This window comes from Dryobates pubescens, chromosome 8 (genome assembly GCF_014839835.1).
Source record: "Dryobates pubescens isolate bDryPub1 chromosome 8, bDryPub1.pri, whole genome shotgun sequence".
Lineage (NCBI taxonomy): Eukaryota > Metazoa > Chordata > Aves > Piciformes > Picidae > Dryobates > Dryobates pubescens.
Genome location: NC_071619.1, coordinates 30363428 through 30385816, shown reverse-complemented (window position 1 = coordinate 30385816; position 22389 = coordinate 30363428). Strand labels below are relative to the sequence as shown.

The following is a 22389-nucleotide window of genomic DNA, read 5'->3' as shown; positions in this document are numbered from 1 at the left end:
ACAGCGGGAGCCGGGGAGTGAGGGCAGAGCCGGCTGGCTCGGAGGGTCCCGAATTCCAGGTGACCGGGCCTGCAGGAGCCGTGCGTGTGTCAGCTGCGGTACCAGGGTACGCAGGCCCGCAGATTGCGTTCCTCTGGTCCCGCGCAGACACCGCACTTCGGTGGTGCAGAGACAAGCGGTTGTGCCGGCTGTGCCAGCCGCTGCAGTGGTGAGCGCTGCCCGCGGCGTGCTCACGGCGGAGGTTTCACCGTCCCACCACTCACAGACAGGCGCCACGGTAGCCAGGCGGGGCGGGGCGAGCAACGGACAACCAATGGCTGTGCGGATGGCTACGGCTGAGGTGGGCCAAGCAGAGGAGAACGCCGTGCGCGGCGATGTCATTGGCCCGGCTGTGGGCGGGGCGAAAAGGAGACAGCCAATGGCTGGGCACCGTGCTGCGGTAACGTCACCGCGCCCGACAGGGGCCGCACCTGTTACATAAGGGGAGGGGTGGGCCGGCCCCGGTGGCTGGCCCAGACTGTGCCGGCTGCGGCAACGCCTGTCCGGCCCGGTCCACCTTAGCTCCCCGGGCCGGGGATGGGGCTGCCGGCGGCGAGGGAGGGCGGCCGGCGGCGGGCCGCGGGGACCATGGCAGAGAGCAATGCAGACTGGATGGGTTCACTACCGGCGGCGCTGCGTTCCTATCCGCTGTCTAACTTGGCCATCCCGGGTAGGTCGGCAGGGAGGGGATGGGGCGGGGGGGGGTGGAGGTGCTGCCGGTGCTGTTGGTGTCGGCGCCTCTGGGGTGGCGGGGCCTGGTGCTGCGGAGAGTCCGCTTTCGGCAGCGGTGTGTGCTCTTTCGTGCCCCGCTGTCAGGTGGTGGGCGGGCCCTGCCGCGTCCGGTGCTGTCACCGGCGGTTTGGCCGTGAGGTGCTACCCACGCTTAGGAGCCGGGGGCTGGCTGTTTGCTTGGGGAATAGTAGCCAGAGCCCGGTTTGATGTCTGAACGCCGGTATGTGCGTAGAGGAATTAGCGAGAGTCCCATCCGCCGCGGGAGACGAGCGGGGACTACAGTTTCGGTAAAGGCATTCGGGAACCCCTGACCAATTCACCTGCCTGTCCGCGCTGGCTTAAGAACAGGAAGCTGTGAGCTCTGGAGCTCCTCTTTAAGGTATCTCGGGTTGCTTAAGCATATTTGTGTGAGGAATGGCTAAGAGACCTGGATTTGCTTAGCCTTGAGAAGAGAAGGTTTAGGGGAGACGACCTTGTTACCATGACCCAGTACATAAAGGGTGTCTCCCACGAGGATGGTGACTCCCTTTTTACAAAGAGTCACATGGAAAAGACGTGGGGTGATGAGGATAAGTTATTCCTTTGGAGATTCTGATTGGACTCCAGAAGAAAATGTGTCCCCATGAGATGAATTAGACATTGGAATCGTCTTCCAAGGGAAGCAGTGGATTCTCCTACACTGGACAGCTTTAAGGCTCAGCTTGACAGGGTGATGGGCCATCTCATTTCAACTCTACTATGACCTAGAAAGGTTGGACCAGATGATCTGTGGGGTCCCTTCCAATATGGCATTCTGTGGTTCTGTTTGTTTGCATCAACACCTTAACAGCTGGAGTTCATCAAATGGCAGTGGCTTTTTATGGCAGAACCTATGGTTGGTCAGAAGGTAAAAATACAAGCCAGGTGTGAAATGTCCCAGTGTATGATGTTGCACTGAAGATGCTGAAAGGCTTTAGTTAGAAAGTTCCCCCCTTCACAGTTAAGTTTAAAAGAACTCCTTGGTCCTGCAGAGCTTCTTGAAGAAAGTGGTAAAATTGTTGTCAGTTAGGATTTACTGATAGATAAACTGGTGGATGAGGAAGACAACAGATGATCTAAATGTAGGAACACGATGACTTCTCATCTCTAAAGGACAAAAACTTCTCAGGGATTGTTTGTAGATGTCATTGAAGAAGGTTTTAAGGATGGCTCATGCTGAAAGCTGGTGTTAGGCTGTAGTCATTAGTGATACAGGCTTAATTTTCATGGTAGTGCCTTAGCTTGCCAGATCCCTTCAGGTGTGGATTGTACAGAGGATATGTGGAGACGCTTTCTTAGAACCAGAGTAACTTCCTCTTTCGTGCCAGCAGAGAATAACCAAAGGACATTTGATGCATACAGGGAGGGGCTGTGCAGCTTTTGTGGAGCACCACAGCACTCACTGTTGTATTATCTGATGGAGAACAACTGAAGTGCCAAGTTTTAACCAAAAGTAATGCCCTTTCCTATCTTGACAGTAGCAGAAACATGTTGTGTTCATTTGAACAGGGAAGGGGGACAGAAAGGAAAATCTGTGTTCCTGTGAAATTCAAGTGGCTGCAAATTTAAAACTTCTGGCAAAGAAATCTGTTTCTGTCTTCGTGAAGAGAAAGAAACTTTCCGTTGCTGCAGCAACTTCAGGGCTTCGAAACTTTGCAGTTTTAGGATGTAGATCGTTTGGGGAGATGGCCCCTGTCCATAACTTACAAGCATCATGTAGTCAGTACAGTAGCAGAGAAACCAAAGAAACAAGGTCTTATTCAGGAATGCTCTGCTGTTTTTATAATGAATAGTGCTTCTTTCAAAATGCTTGCAGTGTGTGTTTATTTGTGGTCAAAGCTGGTGTATCTTCCTATCATTCCCTGTGTGTACCTCATGCAGTCTGCCAGCACGTTGCAAAGCCTTTTTGGGTAGGTGCTTGGGGAATAATTTGTTTGGTTGTATATTTGGTGCTTGACAAAGTAATGTTTTGGGGAGCCCAAGTGGTGTTACCAGCAGTGTTTGAATGGAAGGGATTGCACAAAACCCTCATTGCCTTCTACAACTACCTGAAAGGTGGTTGTAGCCAGGAAGGGGTTGGTCTCTTCTCCCAGGCAACCAGCATCAGAACAAGGGGACACAGTCTCAAGCTGCACCAGGGGAGGTTTAGACTCGAGGTGAGGAGAAAGTTCTTCACCAAGCGAGTCGTTCGTCATTGGAATGTGCTGCCTAGGGAGGTGGTGGAGTCACTGTCCTTGGAGGTGTTCAAGGGGGGATTGGATGTGGCACTTGGTGCCATGGTCTAGTCATGAGGTCTGTGGAGACAGGTTGGACTCAATGATCCTCGAGGTCTCTTCCAACCTTGGTGATACTTTGAAAAGAGGTTGCAGTTGAGGCATCTGTTTATAGATGCTGTATTGCTATGCAGGCCAATGCTGTCCTAAGAGAGATGGAAAGTAGACTCCATCTCAATTGAGATAATTTTTGTGTGTGCATATAATAGGTGTGGCCTGCTTTTGTCCATCTCCAGATGTGTTTGTTTTCTCCCCTGGAGTGATGGACTCTACTGCTTCAGGGGCTTGGATTTTTTTTATCTTACTTCCCCTTCTTCCAGTCACTCTGTGTGTAGAAGCAGAGATGTAACTCTAGGAATTGAAACCTGAAAACATGTTTTAACTATAATTAAGGTTCAGAACCACAAAACTCTAGCTTTGCTGTGGTTTTGTGTTGGGTTTTTCCACCTTTGGTTTGGTTGTGTGGGGTTTTTGGAGGGGTTGGTTTGTTTGGTTTGGGTTTTTGTTTGTTTTTTTAACTTTGTTTTGGGTTTGTTTTTTAACCTTGTTGCACTTTGGCAAAGTATAGCATTTGGGTGGGAAACAAGTTTGCTTTCTTCTTTGTTTTCTCAAGAACAAATAAGTTAGTATAATAAGGTTGTTTCAAGTGAAAGAATGGATATACATAGAAAATTAAGTGCTTAGATTTATTGTATGATCTTGTAAGTGGGAATGTCTTAGAACTCACTTGTGTGAAGCTAAGGATGTGTGGAGTTCTATTTGTTGCAAACAGTCCTCCATGACCTCTGAAGGTCCTTTTTGACCTATATCATTCTAGACTTCTGAAAGTCCTTTTTGACCTGTATCATGCTATGATTCCCTGATTAAATAGCGTGTGAAACATGATACTTGAGGGCAGAGTCAGAGCCAGCTGGTAGCGAGTGGTGCTTAAACTGGGTATTTGATGAAGCATACCAGTTTGCTGTTAACATGTTGATTTCACTCTGCCCAAAATGGAGAGAGGCTTTGAAGCTGCACCCAAGCTTTGAATTTTTCAGTCTAGGTTTTTCTGTTGTCTCTACTGAATAAATAAAATGCTAAACCGGTGTAGTATCATCAAGGAAAAGAGATAAGGTTTCCTGTGTGATGCCATGAGAGAAGGAATCTCTTGCAATGAAAAATTGTTATATACCAAGTAACTAAAAGGTCATCAGTTTACATGCAAGCAGTATAGTAAACAAAATGAACCACCTTCAAGTGATGACCTTGTGTGAAACTCTAGAAGATTTTCTTGTAATTACACTCCAAACTAATCCTCTTTGAATGTGGGATTAAAAATGAACTCTTAAGCATTGTGATTGTGATCCTTGGCAGGATATTGTGTGGTGTGGTATTTGTTTAATCTCAAGCTGGCTTACTTTAAACAATTTTAGGAAGACATGTACAACTCTTGACACTTATTGCTTTCCTTGGTCATCTCTTAATCCACATCTGGCAGTTTTCTGATTTCCCCTCTGAGAGACAGAACACAGAAAAAGCTGCAGTGCTCTCACTGATCTACTTCTGAAGTCAATCAGCTATTTAAAAAAGCTTTATGAAGAGCCTAACCTGTTTCTTGCTTGTAGTTGCACACTGATAGTGCATAGCACCATGGCATGTCTAATTCGTGTGGCTTCATTTTAGCTACTTGCCTTTATGAGTAATTTTTGCAGTATCCTAGTTGATGAGGTGCTAGAGTCTGAGATCTGCTGCTGAAGATACAGCACCACTGTTCAGCTTCATCCAGCGTTTGAGTGAGTACTTGTGTTAGGTCAGTGAAAAACTTTTTCTTTCTCAAGATCCACTTGCTGAGATCCTATTAAGCTTGTGGCTGCTGTTTTGAGACAGGAAAACAGTCCAGCAGATGTTCATTACCAGCTATCATTGTTTGTTTCTTGAGTGTATTGTAGTTCCGGTCTCCAAGGTCCTGGATGAATGAGATGAGCAGAAGAGTAGGCAGTTCTGTTTTCCTTTGGGTGCCAGTAATAATGCATTTACTTAACCCTGCCTAGGCTATTCCATCTTGGAATAATTAAAAGCCATGATGTAGCAGGTGATACTTGCAATTTTTGATCAAGCTGCTTCCCTAGATTGGTCCCCTGTTCTGGTCCATATGGTTAGCTGGGAATTTTTCCCCAGTATTGATTTTTCTTTCCTTCTAGAGGAAATTTATAATCATTTTGATAGGGATCTGCTGCTGCTGCTTGAAGGAACACCTTCAATAATCTAAGTAAGTTAATCACAATGTATTATTCATAAGGAAGCTAATGTGTCTTCTGCCCCTTGCCTTTCCTCTTCTGCTTCTGTAAGCCCCACAAGTATGAAGGAGTATTCAGCAAGCTACCCTGGTGGGAAACTTTTTGATGATGGTTTAGAAAGTTGCTTTTGTGTTTTTTGTGGTTTGTTTGCTGTTAAGAAGTAGTTCCTGCCAGAAAATCTTCAGGGCAACTGTTCATGGGATTGGGCAAACCCCAGGTTTGTGGGTGCTGGAGCATATGGACATCTTCAAGGAACATGAAGGTTAACCTGATGTGTCATTGTCCTGAAGGTGCAGGCAGGAAGGAGCAGACTGGCTGTGTTTAGAAAACATGGGTAGTTTGTTTCATGTAGCTTTGGTGAAACATCTGCTGTTAGTAAATCTCAGCTTATTTGGGGAGGTAAGTTCAGTTAAATTGGAGTCACTGGAGGAGACGGCTGAAAACCAGAAAATTTCCTAAAGGGCCAATGTTTTACTTCAGCACTGTGTGTGACGTTAAAGCTTACACCAGGGGGTTTGGCCTAGGGTGTAAGAGCTTTTTCTTCTTTTTTTTTGTCATCTCTAATGCAGATCATTTGGAATGTGAAGCCATTCCTGCCTGCATCAGGTTGGGTGGTTGGTGGAGAGTTGCCTGTGGGATACAGGTAGCTAGAGATGATGGTGATGATGAATTTTACAGTTCCAGAAACCTTTACTTGCATTTTCTTTTTAGAAGAGATAGCCATCTTGGCTTGAGCATGGCTAAAATAAGACCATACTGGAGACCTGCAATAGCTGTTGAAATGTCTTTAACTTTGTTTGCTCATCTTTGGGCAGAGATGTGTTTGTGGCCTTCTAAAATAGTCAGCCTTTGTCTTGTGCCCCAAACTGCAGCACTAGTCAAGCTGCTCAGTTTCTCTTTATGACAGTGCAGTCTTTTAATTAACTTTCTAACCAACTGTTAATTGAATAACTTTCCATTGTTTGTTCATGGTAGTATCAGTATGATGGGTTGGACTTGATGATCTTTGAGGTCTCTTCCAGCCTTGGTGATTCTGTGAAAAGCTCTCATAAGCATGCTACTGGTTGTGTCCCTTGCCAGGATCACCCCAAAAAGCCTTAGGCAGAAGTCTAATGTCTTTGATCTAAATTAAATGATTAGCCTTTACAGCTGGTAGGCTTCTTCATGGGGAGCAGCCCTACCAGCCAAGACTGCAAGGGGGATGCAGAGCAGGGAGGGGTTTCCTGGGGTGAGGAGCTGCTGTGGGTGACTGCCTGATGCCATAACATGACTGCTGGCTTCTTGCTGTGCTCATGTCAGGCACATGGGGAGCACCTGGAGCTGGTGGGGCCCTGGATATCTGCTCATCTCTCCACCTGCCATCTCCAGCCAGCTCTGTTCTGGCACCGCGACTGTCACGTAAAGCCCTATGTGCTGCTTTGCCTTTCAGCTGGTCAAGCAGAATTGAAATGGCTCTCAAGAGAGGAAGCAGCCCAGTCCAGTGAAGAGCTAGCCACTAGCATCTAACTAGATTTTATATTTTTATGATTTTTTTCTTTTTGCCTGCGTGACCCTGAGGCAAGCTGCTGAACTTGCTGTTTCCTTGCTTGTTTGTGGTGTAGTGTGCACTGTGGTTTGGCTTCTAAGGGGAGAAGTGGTGATGGGCTTGAGCCTGCATCAACCTTCCAGACAGAACTCCTTTGGAGCCCTAATGGAAAGGATTGTTGAATCAGCTAAACTGCCCATCTGTTGGGGTAAGGCTCAATGAGGTAATAACCGTTAAATGAAAACATCTGTGTGCATATGAGGGCAGTTGGTATGATTTGCAAAGGTAGAGTTTTCAGGATGAACTCCTGAAAGGACAAGTCATTTTATTACCTTGGGTGTCTCCTTTATTGGAGCAGCAAATCTCAGCTCTTGTTAGAGAAGGGCAATTAAACTGTCTGCACCTTAGTCCATTTGTACATTCCTCTGAGGAACTGGTGTGACAGACAGGGAAATAAATGTAGTGGGTTTATGCAGGAATTCCACTCAAAAACAGCTCTTGGATCTTAGGGTCTCTTCCTTTTTTTTAAAGGACCACTGCCAAGTGCTGAGCCCAGACTGGCTTGTTCTGGAAATGCTACAAAGTTTTCTTCAGACAGCATAGGGACAGCTTCATTTTGTCATCAAGGAAAAAATTTCTTCCTTTTTCAAAAACTAAGATCTGTATGCCCTGTAGCATGACTTCTAGTGTAGAACATGCTGACGTTGTGCTTCAAACACAGAAATTATAAGGTTGATATAAATAGCTGTTGCTCTCCTTCCTTCTGGTGTAAATGTTTCCATTTGCCTGCCCTTCTGAAAAAGACATAAAAAGATGGGTAAGGGCTGTGAGAAAAACAAGGCAACATTTCCCCAGAGACTTCTCAGATGAGAATGAGCCCTTGGTCTACACATTTCTGAGCGGTCACATAGAGGAGTGCAAGACTCAGCTGATTGATGTTTTCAGAGCAGGTGGATTCACTGAGGCTATGAAATGGCAGGGAAGTGCTGCCCCTTTCTGCTTTCCCAGTGCAGTGGGCTGAGGTTGTTCATAAATAGGAGGTGGTTGGTAGATCACAAAAACCCCCAACCAAACAAACAAAACCCTCTTAATGGCAGTAACTTTAAGAAGTGAATTTCTTCTGGGTGGGAAGAGCAGCAAGTTGCCATGTGATGCTGTCTCTCAGACCATTTTAAGTAGTCCCTTCCTCCATTTTCATTTGTATTTGCTCTGTTCCCCTCTCCTCTACCTCCCAGCCCCAAAGGCACAGTGGGAAGAAAACAAGGTAATTCTTTGATAAGGAGAGGAACTTTTCCTAAGAGGATTGGTCTGTGCTAGGCTTTGTCCTCCCTAATGAGACTGCATGAAAAATACCTCATGGATTCTTTTAGGATTCTATTAAAACATAACCAACCATCTCAGTAGTCTCAGATAATTGATTACCAGCAGGATGTTTGTTATTCCTGCCTCTCCTCCTTTTGCTGGCTAAGTTAGTATGAACTGTTTGATTTGCTGTTCATTAGTGAAGAGCTCTTAAGATGTTAATCTTTCAATTAGAAAATCTGGATTGTTAATGACCTGAATCCTGTGGACTTCTGGCCTTCATGAGACACTTTCTTTGGTCGAGAAGAACATTTGAGGGACAGCCTGAACTTGATAGCCACTTGAATTCTGTGCTTCTGAATGTCTTGTGTGGTACTTGCTGTGCTCTCATGTGCAGTGTCTTGTAATGCATGGGGAATGCACTTTGTGTGGTGGGCAAAGTTTGCTCTGATTTTACTTGTCACCACAGCTAGGGTGATTCCTGCATATAAATGACTCTCTAATGCTCTCCGTGGGTTGGTACAGTGTGCTGACCACCTTGCAAGTGTTTAACATAACAGAAGAGATTTTATTGCCTTTTGTTTTTTCCCATCCTGCCCATGTGAGGCTCAAACCAGATGAGTCTGTTTGTTAAACATCCTGCACTTTCTTGCCCTTCTGCCTTTGTTCTTGTTTGCTGGTTAGACTCGTGCAGAAAGTGACTTTAACTGCTGCTTCTGGCCCGCCCATAGCCTTGCAACCAGGAAGGCATGAGGTAACCACAGACATGCCAGGAGTTCTTTTCTTGTTTTCAAGTAATTGGCAGTGGACAAGTATGTTCTGTTGGAAGCTCCCTCTGCTTCACGTGCCATACAGACAGCCCTCGAGGGTAGACACCCTTGAAGGTAAATTTACCAGCTTTTAAACCAACACTGGGGTGGGAGACATGATGCTGATTCCTCTCCCTGAGCTGCAGCTGTATAGGGAGAAAGTACTCATGTGGAAATAAAAGATAATGCAGAGTGATATGGTTAGTAACTGTTGAAATTCAAGACTTAATAGCACTTTGTTGATTAGCATCATTTGCTTGAGCTACAACACGGATTAACTTCGCTGTGGCTAAGTAGCGTGACAGATAGGCACTCTAGAAAGTTACTTTGCTGCAGATGTGAAGATAAAAGGCTGCTTTCTAACAATTAGTGTAAAGGCTTCAACAAAAAAGTAATTCTGAATGGTGAAATAGAATCTATTTAACATACAAATTGAATTGAGAAGTGATCTGTTTAACATACAATTAACTTAAGATATTAGTGTAAGGAGAATAAAAAGGAGCTTAAACATATTAATAAAAATGAATCCCCAGCTGCACTTGCTGAGATAAAGTGAAGAGGACTATCCATCATTTTAACAATCTAGTGTCTGGGAGATACCTCTTTAATGCTATTGTAACCATATCATAGCCTTTGATGGGTGAGTGGGTGTATGGTAAGATGTGGCCACTTTCCTTGAAGCTTCCAGTCTTCATCAGATAAAAGAAATTAAACCAAAACAGAAGCTCTGTAAAAGCTGATTAGCAGTCTCCTCATTTATTTTTTTTCTCCCTACAGACTTTCATGCTTAAAATTTGCTGCTTGCTGCTTCATGCTGTGTGTATCTGATCTATGTGAAGCAGCTGGCAAGTCATCTTCTCGTTTTGGTTTTGGGGAAGGCTGAGCATTAGGCTGATGTCATGTCACTAGTGAAGCCCACTAGGGTTTGCAATCTGAATGTTTCTCCATTCTCATGGACAGTGCCTGCTGCTCATGCAAGAACAGCCCCTTGAGGCAGCTCAGACCCGGTTTCTGCCCTCTTTGCCTAAAGGACAATGAAGAATAAGGCTCTTGACTTCTCTGTGGATTTGATTTCTCAGTCTGTAAGGTAGAAGCTGCAAATACCTGGGTTTATTAGTTGTTTTGTTAACAATTGAGTTTAAAGAATGGATTTTTTTGAGTCAGTACAGGGTGCTTCTTATTTTTAAGATGAGCTAAAATCTTTTGCTGAGGACACCTTTTGAGCTCTTTTAACTTTCTTGAGAAATTTGGAGAGATGCTCACTATCTGAATGGGGGAACCCTGACTATAAGGAATTTCTTATACATGGAAAAGATCTCTGTGTGTTGCTGCAAGGGTTCTGTGATACTCTGTTCACTGTGGTTAACTATTCAATGTGACAGCATTGGGGCTGGTCTGTGCCATCCTTCTGGTGTGGGCTCTGGTCTTTGCCTTTCAAATTGTACAGGGTTGGGTTGGTTTAGGCTTTTTTCAGAACTCATGCTGTATCAGCAGCCAGCCTGGCTCTTGCCATAGCTGCAGGACGGCTAGGCCACCCATGGAGTTCAGAGGATTACTTTGACATCATGATGAGATCAGCTTAGCATGCAGCTTACCATCACAGCTAAGTTCAATCAGAAGCCAGTGGCTGAGCTGGTAACATAACACAGTGATCTTAAATTAGAGCCTGGTGGATGCCTTGGATCCTCACTTAGTTCTTACTCCACAGCCCAACAAGCTTGTTACTTCAGGTTTTGTTTGCCTCTTTCTCATACTGTAGTAAAGATGTTCTAGGTCCAAGTCTGGCCTGGATGTTTCTCATAGCTGTTGACTGGCCTTCAGTAAATGACCACTGAAAATCTAGTTGAACTTTTATTGTGTCTTTCCAGCCTCACAGTTGATGCTTCTGTGCTGTTCATAGGAGGTGGTCTTCTGTCAGCTGTGAAGAGGTAGAGCTTGTTTTTTAGGTGCTCCTGATCATGTTCTGCCTGGCTGTATCTGGATATAAATGTTGACTTCCTTGTAAATCAGAAGTTCAGTGTCTTAGGACTTTAAGCAGAGCCACAGGGCAGGAGTCTTGAGGATCTTCTCTAGCTGTAGAAGCATGTCACTTAGTTCAGATTTCCAGATCAGCTGCCCTTTTCTGGTTAGGCCACACCTGGAGTCCTGTGTCCAGTTCTGGGCCCCTCAACTTAAGAAAGATGTTGAGTTGCTGGAAGGTGTCCAGAGAAGGGCAACAAAGCTGGGGAGGGGTCTGGAGCGCAGCCGTGTGAGGAGAGGCTGAGGGAGCTGGGGTTGCTTAGCCTGGAGAAGAGGAGGCTCAGGGGAGACCTTCTTGCTCTCTACAACTACCTGAAGGGAGGTTGTAGCCAGGTGGGGTTTGGTCTCTTCTCCCAGGCAGCCAGCACCAGAACAAGAGGACACAGTCTCAAGCTGCACCAGGGAAGGTTTAGGCTGGATGTTAGGAAGAAGTTCTTCCCAGAAAGAGAGGTTGGCCATTGGGATGTGCTGCCCAGGGAGGTGGTGGAGTCACCATCACTGGAGGTGTTTAGGAAGAGCCTGGATGAGGCACTTGGTGCCATGGTTTAGTTGATTAGATGGTGTTGGGTGATAGGTTGGACTCGATCTCTAAGGTCTCTTCCAACCTGGTTAATTCTATTCTAAAGTGTGTGGTGAAGAAGGTGCTGGGTGCTTGTGGCTTGTTTTCTTTCTCATTGTTTTTTAGAGCTGTAAATAGAATTTAGTTTGTGGTAGTGCAAGGAGAAATTTGCTCTTCTAGCTTCAATGTGCCTTGTATGTGGCAGTCTGCAAAGGAAAGGCTTTTGTAGCTGCAAAGTGTCACTTAGGAACACAAGCTGCTGCTTGAATCAGATTTGCTTAGACAACTCTGATTTGACAGCAGTGTATTTGGTGCCAGATAAAATTGTCACTCCTCCGTAAGCCAGATTCATCAGCGACTGCAGGAGCATAAGGATGCAAATGACTTATGTAAACAGCTCTTCTGAGGCTTCTGCACAGTCTTAGTTAGCATGAAAATAAAGTATTTCTTTTATGGTCATATTCTAGCTTATTAAACAGTTTTCTGCTGTGACCTAAAGAGAGGAAGAAATTAAAATGGATGGAATTGGGAACTTAAACCTGACCCAAGTCTCCCTTCCAAATGTAGAAGCTTGAAAGGCTCATTCTGTTGCATGAGGAGGGAGATGAAACTTAAATGTCTCTGAATTGCAGCTTATAAAGTCTTCTACGGTTTCTTCTGCAGTGCCTTCCCTAGATGTTTGATTCTGTGTTCTGTTTGGGGTTACACGTTTGGAGGTGGGAAAAAATATCTAGGTGTCACTCTGCAACTGACAGCTACTTTGTAATGCAGTTTACTGTGACAGGTGCTAAAGAGGTTCTCAAGCTGACATCTTTTAACAAACAGCTTTGTTGTTACTTGTCACTTGTTGCTAGAAGATTGGATAAACAGCCACACTTCACAAAAGTTGTGAAGGATTCATGGAGAATTGATCAGAATTAGGTTTTGTGTTCATTTGTCAAGCCTGGAAGCTAAACTTCCGAGGTTCCTCTTCATCACTTTTGAGCTGGCTGAAATTCATGGAGAAAGTGCATTTAAGGTCACTGAACTGAAGTTTGGTCTCTGTACAGTCTGTTCTTCCATCTGGATTAAAAAACCTTGACTAGGTAATCCAATTGAGATCATAATCTTGTTTATAGCTCTGACACTGCATCGCAGGAAAAGTATCGGTCTTAAGGGGGCACTGGTACACAGATGAGGTTTGGGTGAAGGAGGCTGAAAAATTAGGTTTTGTTTAACAGAGTTGCTGTCTGAGAGGAGGAAATTCTAGTGAAGTATAGCCCCTGGAGCAGGGACAAGAACCCTGAGGCATGCAGGAAGGGAACATGTAGATGCTGGCATCATGGTGCAGGGTCATTGTACCCTGCCGCAGGCAGCTGGAAAAGGAGCTGCTTGTGGTGACTGGAGGTGAAGGTGCTTTTTTTTCCCCCTACTTGAGCAAAGCTGGTGGAATTTGGCTCAATAGAGAAACTCTAATCTGCTGTACTCAAGGAAGAGGGAAAAAAAAATTCAAAGGGGTCAAGCAGGGCTGTTAGAGCTCCTGTAGTGTGTTTCCTTGCTGGGGCTTCACAGGGAAATCATGCCTCGAGCAGTTGCTCTTCTTGACCAGAATGCCACTGCCTGGTCTGAATGTTTAGAAATCCCTGGTCAGCCTCAGTCTGTGCTGCATCAGCTTCTGTCCCTCTCTGTTTCACGCTGCCCAGCTACAGAGCAGACTCAGTAACAGGGCAGTGTATACTTTGTTCTGTTACTGACTTGGATCAGCTCGGGGTCCTGTGTTGGCTCTAAAGCTGTTCTTTTGAAGGACCTCTGTTACTCCTCACTTTTGATTCCAACTGCTACTGGGTTTTCAGTTGTCAGGGTTTGTGGCCTTTTTTTCCTAGGAAGCACAACTTTTGTCCAGTTTCTCTGCCCATGCACAGGTTGTGTTACAGGAGCTGTGTTGGACATGCGTTGTTATGGCAGGGTCTGGTGACTTTTTGGTTGTGGGTCAGTTTTGGGTTGATTTTTATATTCACCATATCTGTGGTCAAAGACACATTCATGAACTTGAATGTGAGCTTGGTGTTGAGCAGCACAGTAATTGGTGGTGTACTTGATTGTTCCACCTCTGTTCAGCCAGTTGTTGCCCTTTGTCCAAGCTACTAATCATTTATTTACCCCCCTGGGGCTAAAGTAAGATGTGCTGGTAAGGCATGTGCACATACAGATCGCTCTGTCCATCACAGGGATAATAACTGTTTCAAGAACTTTGATGTATGATTTACCAAGCATAATGACAATAATTGTGTCAATTAATCTGGAGCCTCATCTCAAACCAGCCATGTGCCAAGCTCTGGGAAAGTTTTGGAGATAGATTTGTAGTTTGTGCATGAAGGAAGGTAGGAAGGAAGTTTCCTTCATGATTTATATTTAGCTCATGGTCATGATTTTCAGAGTGCATTGAACTGGGGAAGAGATCAGACAGACCTGGTGCTGCACTTTGGCCACGGCATCCCCATGCAGAGCTAGAGGCTGGGGTCAGAGTGGCTGGAGTGCTGCCAAACAGAGAGGGACCTGGGGGTGCTGATTGACAGCTGCCTAAACATGAGCCAGCAGTGTGCCCAGGTGGCCAAGAAGGCCAATGGCATCCTGGCCAGCATTAGGAATAGTGTGGCCAGCAGGAGCAGGGAAGTCATTGTGCCCCTGTACTCTGCATTGGTTAGGCCACACCTTGAGTCCTGTGTCCAGTTCTGGGCCCCTCAGTTTAGGAAGGACATCGAGACACTTGAAGGTGTCCAGAGAAGGGCAGCGAGGCTGGGGAGAGGCCTTGAGCACAGCCCTGTGAGGAGAGGCTGAGGGAGCTGGAGTTGCTTAGCCTGGCGAAGAGGAGGCTCAGGGGAGACCTTCTTGCTCTCTACAACTACCTGAAGGGAGGTTGTAACCAGGTGGGGGTTGGTCTCTTCTCCCAGGCAACCAGCACCAGAACAAGAGGACACAGTCTCAAGCTGCACCAGGGGAAATTTAGGCTGGAGGTGAGGAGAAAGTTCTTCACCGAGTGAGTCGTTCGTCATTGGGATGTGCTGCCCAGGGAGGTGGTGGAGTCACCATCCCTGGAGGTGTTCAAGAGGGGATTGGATGTGGCACTTGGTGCCATGGTCTAGTCATGAGGTCTGTGGAGACAGGTTGGACTCATGATCCTCGAGGTCTCTTCCAACCTTAGTGATACTGTGATACCCTGAAGTTAGCATTTGGTGTGTAGTTAGGAAAAATGGAGCTGTAAAGGATAGTCTGAAAGCATAACTCTACATGCATGGCAGGGTTGCAGAAGGATGTTTTTCAGTTCAGAGCACAGGGGTCTGTGTGTGTTGGGTCAGTCAGCATTCTAAACTGTTTCTGGGTTTTGTTTCCAGGGTCACACGATTCGTTCAGCTACTGGGTTGATGAGAAATCTCCTGTGGGACCAGATCAGGCCACAGCCATCAAACGTTTGGCCAAGATTTCTTTGGTTAAAAAGATCATGAAGAAATGGTCAGTGACTCAAAACCTGACTTTCAAAGAGCAGTTGGAAGGTGGCATCCGCTACTTTGACCTTCGTGTCTCGTCCAGACCCGGGGAGATGGGACAAGAGATTTACTTCATCCATGGCTTGTTCGGCATCAAAGTGTCGGATGGACTGAAGGAGATTAACGCCTTTCTTGAGCAGCACCCTAAGGAAGTCATCTTCTTGGATTTCAACCACTTCTATGCCATGGATGACAGCCATCACTTCTTCTTGGTCAACAGAATCCGCTCAGTTTTTGGATCCAAGCTTTGTTCTGTTGAATGTGTGGAGTATGTCACGTTGCAGTATATGTGGGAGAAGAAACAGCAGGTGAGGAAAGGATGTGTGACCCAGAAGGCCAAGATTTAAGTGGTTTGGGAGTGGTTACTACTCAGTGATACTGGCCCAAGAATGCTGACAGCAGGTGTGAAGCCCACCAGGGCTTCCTTTATGCAGCACTACAGGCTGGGGACAGAGTGGCTGGAAGCAGTCAGGCAGAAGGGTTGACAGTAGGCTGAACATGAGCCAGCAGTGTGCCCAGGTGGCCAAGAAGGCCAGTTGCATCCTGCCCAATATCAGGAGTAGTGTTGCCAGCAGGAGCAGAGAAGTCGTCCTGCCCCTGTACTCAGCGCTGGTTAGGCCACACCTTGAGTCTTATGTCCAGTTCTGGGCCCCTCAACTCAAGAAAGATGTTGAGATGCTGGAAGGTGTCCAGAGAAGGGCAACAAAGCTGGGGAGGGGTCTGGAGCACAGCCCTGTGAGGAGAGGCTGAGGGAGCTGGGGTTGCTTAGCCTGGAGAAGAGGAGGCTCAGGGGAGACCTTCTTGCTCTCTACAACTACCTGAAGGGAGGTTGTAGCCAGGAGGGGGTTGGTCTCTTCTCCCAGGCAACCAGCACCAAAACAAGAGGACACAGTCTCAGGCTGTGCCAGGGGAGGTTTAGGCTGGATGTTAGGAAGAAATTCTACATAGAGAGAGAGATTGGCCATTGGAATGTGCTGCCCAGGGAGGTGGTGGAGTCACCATCACTGGAGGCGTTTAAGAAGGGTCTGGATGAGGCACTTGGTGCCATGGTTTAGTTGATTAGATGGTGTTGGGTGATAGGTTGGACTTGATGATCTCAAAGGTCTCTTTTTCCAACCTGGTTAATTGTGTGTTCTGTGTGCATGTTTCCCTCCATTTGCAGTTGTGTAGCCCTTCCATCCATGGTGTAGCCAGGCTGTGTCCTCCTCCCAGTAATGTTCCTGAACTACATGATAGCATCTTCAGGGTCTTTTGCTCCTTACAAATGGGTTTCTTTTCTGAAAGAGTGTGTTGTGCTGACTTGTAGTGGCGAGGATTGAATCAATCAGGATTGATTCTGGCCAGTGAGAGACACATGAAATTTAACATGGCTGAGGTGTCTGCAGAATTCCATGGCTCCTTTGCAGCCCTCCAAATCTGCAGGGGCAGGATTAATTAAGCCTCTTCTGCGGTAACCACTCACACACTAAGAATAGGGCTGCAGTGACTGCATGTCACTGTTTAAATTAGCACAGGTGAGGTTGAGGAATTCCTCTGAACTGATGGGGTCAGTGCTGGGGGCCAAAGTGAATCATTTGTAAGTTTGGGTGTTAACAACTAGTGTTGTGTCTTTACATGCTGCCCTCTGATAGAGAACCCCCTTAGAAGGCATGAAATACAGACCAGATGTAGAGAGGATTTTGCTGAGAGCAAAGTGGCTTTGGCACCTCATGCAGGAGGAGCGAGTGGAATGCTGCTATGCCAGTCAGCCCAGTACACTTCAGCTGTTTAATGGAGGTATGCAGGAGAGGGCATGACAGCTAAAATCCTTAAGCACAGATGATGATCTTCTCTGGCAGTACTTGGAAATGCTCTCAAACTGAGCACTTTGAGTGACATTTCAGTGTACTCCTGGCAACCTTTTCGTTTTAGACTGATGACCCTTGAAGCCTGAAGCAATCTTGTCCTCACAACCAACAGAAATGATCTCCATCTCCTTTATTGGCAGCAGTGTAACAGATTTACTGACGCTCGTGACTTGGGAGTAGCTTTTAGCTTGATCTGTTTTTCAGCTGCTGTGCTAACTGCACAGCACAAACAAGACCAGATCTCACAGTATCACCAACGTTGGAAGAGACCTCAAAGATCAAGTCCAACCTGTCACCACAGACCTCATGACTAGACCATGGCACCAAGTGCCACATCCAATCCCCTCTTGAACACCTCCAGGGATGGTGACTCTACCACCTCCCTGGGCAGCACATTCCAATGGTGAACTACTCTCTCTGTGAAGAACTTCCCCCTCACCTCCAGCCTAACCTTCCCATTTATAGATAAATTTATATAGTTGGGAATTTGTTTGGTTTTTCTCCTTTTTGTTTGTCCTGCTAGGTTCTCATATTCTACCACCACCCTTCGTATGAGGAATACCCCTTCCTGTGGCCAGGGAATAAAATGCCAGCACCATGGGCCAACACAACCAATGTCCACAAACTGCTGCAGTTCCTGGAGACCACTCTGGAGGAGCGGAGTCGCTATGGAACCTTCCATGTTTCCCAAGCTATCCTCACCCCGCGAGTGAAAACCATTGCACGCCATCTGGTCCGTGGGCTGAAGAACACGCTCGTTCATAGGTAAGGACCTGGCTTCATTGCTCAGTTGTTTACCTGCCAAGAGGCTCTGAGTAAAGCAAGAAGCTGTGAAATCACAGCATTAGTGAATAGAATTAACCAGGTTAGAAAAGACCTTCAAGATCGAGTCCATTGAGGCTGGAAAAGACCTCTGAGATCCACATCAGCTCAACCATGCCACCAAGTGCCACATCCAATGTTTTCTTAAGGACCTCCAGGGATGGTGACTCTACCACCTTCCTGGGCAGCACATCCCAGTGCCTAGTTTGCCTTTCTGTTTTGCTTAGAAATGAGACTTGATGAAAGCATGCTGTTTGCTTCCTCACTATTGCAGTTATTAAAAACAAGGGATTTTTGAAAAAGGTAAGATAACAGGAGATTCATGTGTGTGCTTCCTGCTCATTGGGGCTCTTTCTGAAGGTGAGGGATGTGAAGGACATTGACACACTTGAATGTGTCCAGAGAAGGGCAACGAGGCTGGGGAGAGACTCGAGCACAGCCCTGTGAGGAGAGGCTGAGGGAGCTAGAGTTGCTTAGCCTGGAGAAGAGGAGGCTCAGAGGTGACCTTATTTTATTGCTGTCTACAACTACCTGAAACATGGTTGTAGCCAGGAAGGGGTTGATCTCTTCTCTCGGGCAACCAGCACAAGAGGACACAGTCTCAAGCTGCACCAGAGGAAGTTTAAGCTCGAGGTGAGGAAAAAGTTCTTCCCAGAGAGAGTAGTTCACCCTTGGAACGTGTTGCCCAGGGAGGTGGTGGAGTCACCGTCGCTGGAGGTATTCAAGAGGGGATTGGATGTGGCACTTGGTGCCACGGTTTAGTCATGAGGTTTGTGGTGACAGGTTGGACTTGATGATCCTTGAGGTCTCTTCCAACCTTGGTGATTCTGTGATATGGGCCAGACCTGTTGTTTCACAGTATCACAGTTTCAAACTAGTGATTCATTCCAAATTGGCTGAACTTGAATTTGGGGTGAAAACATTTGCCCCAGAGGAACATTTATGTCTTTGTGGGCTCAGTTTTTCATTCATCTGTACAGGTCTGTCTCACTAACTTCAGTAGTAGCCAAAGATGTGTGGCATGGGGCAGTAGTTTATCTGGGAGATTTTTAACCCCAAACCAGAGTAACAGTTTTCTTTCTTTATAGCTTTGACTTTTACACAAGTCATTTGCCTAATGACTTAGATCTGTTCTAATGAGTTTTGCATTGCCAGCAATTTTGTCATGTTTAAAGCATGACCCAAGTAAGATCCATGTGACTGTTTTGTGGCATTACCACTTTGTGGCCTGTTTGATATCAAGTGCTATAACTTAGCAGTCCTGGTGAGATCTGATTTCCTCACTCACTGTTTAATGTTGCCTGTCCTGAAGTCACTAACAAGTTTATCTTGCTGTAATGCTATTAAGTTGTAAATTGCACTTGTATAGATGGTAGCAACTGCTCTAAATTGATCAGCAACTGAGCTTGATATTAAGCAGTGAGATAAACAGTCATAAGCAATGAGATAAACACTCAGCCCATGAGTGAGATAAACAGCATAAAAGATGAGATAAACATCTTCAGCAGCCAATTCTACCCTCTGGGAGAATTACTGGTCACTTTGGAGGTAATTGCAGTGGTGGTGTTCTGAAACCAAAGTCTTAAAAAGTCTTAAAAAAGTTCTTTCCAAAAAGAGAGTGACTGGGGTGCTGCTTTTTTCAGTCCCCAAAGTTGCTGTTAGAAGTCAGGAGATGCCAGATGAAGTATCAGTCATGGAGTTTTCAGTCTCCTTCCTGTTTACAGATACTAATCTAGTAAAGTATAATTAAATCCTAGTGATGTTAGCCCGGAGATACTCAAGTCTCCACGCAGACTTGCTCCCTGCCAACCCCTGTGGTCATCAGTGGACACTAGGTGGTGCTCTGGGGCTTTGGGACTGGCGTTTACCGTCGCGGCTTGCACAGATCCGCGTACGGTGGATGGGGCTGCCGAACACAGATGTGGCTTGCATCTGCCAGGGAAGTGCACAGCTCTCCCGTGATTAAAGGAAAAATCATACTGAATTTCTGCTCTTTAAACTAGTGAAGAGAAGAATTGCTCTGAGACACGGCCATGGTGGTCTTAGATTGATGATTGGACTCAATCTTACATCTCTTATAACCTAAGCAATTCTATAGCTCTATGAATTTCATGGGCTAGACAAGCAGCTTTGTTTCGAGTAGCTTTTGGCACAAGCCTTGGCTGGAAGCCTGCCTTCACTCCCTCCTTGTTCTTTAGCCCCATCATTGGCACTGAGTTGTCTGAAAGCAAACTGAACATTGAAAGTGGACGCCACTGCTTGCTAAAGCAGGATTGCTTGTGTCCATTTACACATGCTCACTGATTTGTGTGTGTCAGTCTGGCTTTGCAGCTCTGTGGAGATCTCTGCCTTCCAGGGAAACTTTTCCCAGAATATATTTAAATGTTCTTGAGCTCTTGATAAAGGAGAATTGTGCAACATTTGCACAAAGCTGGCTAAGGTGGCCTTTATCCCTTTACAGGGACAGTAATTATGTCTTTGCTTCTCTCTTCTCTTGGTTCTTGACAAGAATGTTTCTGGAGCAAGAGCTGTGAGATGTCCTCAGGTTTTCTGATCTTTTTTTTTTCCCTTCCCCATCCTGCTAGCTTGACTACCATCTTAATTTTGTATGCATCTTGTGACACTAAAGAATTCTAATGCATTTAGTAATTTGTCTCTGTCTACTGAAGATCCTGGGGTTTGCATGTTAAGAGTACCAAAAAAGCTTGTGCAGACTCCTGACTTGTACTCTATCCAAGAAATTACTGAAACTCCTTCCCACTGCAGAATTTCTAGCTACATTTAACTCATTCTTGACACACCTCACCTTTACTCTGGTTACAGTGAAGTATGGTGGGATGCTTGACCCTTACAGAGCTGAGAGCTCGATTCTGGGTTTGTTCCCTGACCTTATTCTCTGGGTGGGTCTGAAGGCTGAGAGGAATTTGGTAGAAAGACAGTGTGCTGCCCCAAACAACTTCTTTCCTGCCCATCTGAAGGCAGAAGTGGTCAGGAGAACATCTTGTGCTACACTGAAGTCTGATGCAAAGTTTAAGCTGTCAGTTCAGCATGTTCTTGGGCAGAACCAAGCCAGGGTGGAAGAAATGGTAACTCAGCATTAAACACAGAAGCATAACCTGCTCAGTCATGAGAGAGTTTGCAAATGTCTATCATAGGCAGGGTAGCTTGGGTTGGTGATTGACATTTCTACTTGATAGCTAATGACCACATGCCATTAGGCCTGTCTCTCATCAGGCTAGTTGAATTTTGGGTGGCAGGAAGGACCTAGTGATGAATGTGAGGCAGTAACAGTTTGTGAGTTAGCATGTTGTGTTTAAAGTAGAGCATGTCTCGAGAAGAGGCTCTTTTAAAATGTGTAATTCTTTTTTTATTCCACTTTCTCTAGGAATCTCCCCATGATTTTGAACTGGGTGAAAACACAAAAACCAGGTGTTATGGGTGTTAACATAATTACCTCAGACTTTGTGGAGCTGGTTGACTTTGCTGCTACAGTCATTGCACTAAATGACCACCTTCTAGAAGAGGATGAATCTGCTACTACATCCTGATGGGTGTGTCCCACTCCTCCTCCTTGGACATCTTCAAGCTACACTAGATGTTTTATTTATGAAGTGAAACCTGTTGTAATCTGTGTTTATTTACAAGCATTCTAGAGGCAGTGTGGTTAAACATCACAGGAGGGTCCCTTCTCCCCGGGATTTGTGGCTCTGAGTGGAGCAGAACAGGCTTCGCGTGCCTGTCCACAGCTACCTGTTGAAGCCATGAACACATCTGCTGTGGCCTGGCTGCTGTAAACCTGCCAAGGAGAGGCTGGCCTCTGAAGCAGATGTACCCAGTGTCCCCCTGGTGACTGGGCTCACCCTGCCCTTCATGTGTACCCTGCTGGTTCTTCAATGCCAGGGCTCCAACCAGGATGGCCACTGAATCCTTGGCAGCAATGTGGCCAGGCTTGTCAGGATGTTATTGGTCTCTGGCAGCCTCTGGTGGAGCTGGGCTTAGCTGGAGGCTCCTGCTGGGTCCACCATGCTATTTCAGACACTACCTCTGACTTGATTCAAGAAACAGGAGGAAGCCATCATGCTGTGTCGAATATCCAAACTGTCCTTTGGGCCTGAGAGGGGAAGGCTTGGCATGCTCAGCCTCTTTGGATTCCAAGCTGTTCTCCTGGCCCTCTGTATTTTACCTTAATGCCCTAATACTTTTACTGCAACCGTGTTGAAGTGTGTTTCTTTTGGCATTCATGTTGAGTGTATTTCGGTCTTCAAATTCTATTGACCATAACTCAGGAGTCTTAATTCCTGTTGTGAGACGTTTGAGAAACCACAGTGCAACCTTTTCACTTCTGCATGCTGAGCACTTGGTGGGTTTTTTGCCATCCATCAAGTTTCCTTGGGGGAGAGCTTCGCTCAAATGGCCTTTTCCTGGAAGGAGGTGCTGTAAGTGGGAATTTACTGGGTAGTCAAAGAACACGAGCTGACAGGGATTGCTCAGGACCCAAGTACTGAATCCCTAATCTGCAATGTGAAAGTGAACTCCAAAATCTGACCTAAAAGCTGTGCTTGTTGTCAAAGAGCCACAGCTGCGGAGAGAGGCTTCCCCAGCCTGCGCTTGTGACGAACTAAGCCACAGTCTCTCACACAGAGG

General features: G+C 46.0%; 1 protein-coding gene across 2 annotated transcripts; it reads left to right on the top strand.

Annotated features, from left to right (window-relative positions):
• The first annotated feature begins 508 nt into the window (after window positions 1-508).
• Window positions 509-21804, top strand: PLCXD2 (phosphatidylinositol specific phospholipase C X domain containing 2). Of its 2 annotated transcripts, none has more exons than XM_054163752.1 (4): window positions 509-709; window positions 14924-15384; window positions 17447-17688; window positions 21131-21804. In XM_054163752.1, exons 1-4 carry the CDS (start codon window positions 577-579, stop codon window positions 21291-21293), a joined length of 999 nt encoding a protein of 332 aa, XP_054019727.1. In that variant the 5' UTR covers window positions 509-576; the 3' UTR covers window positions 21294-21804. The 2 variants fall into 2 exon arrangements, with proteins under 2 accessions (XP_054019727.1, XP_054019728.1); XM_054163753.1 differs by lacking the exon at window positions 509-709 and adding an exon at window positions 13853-13912.
• Window positions 21805-22389: the final 585 nt, after the last annotated feature.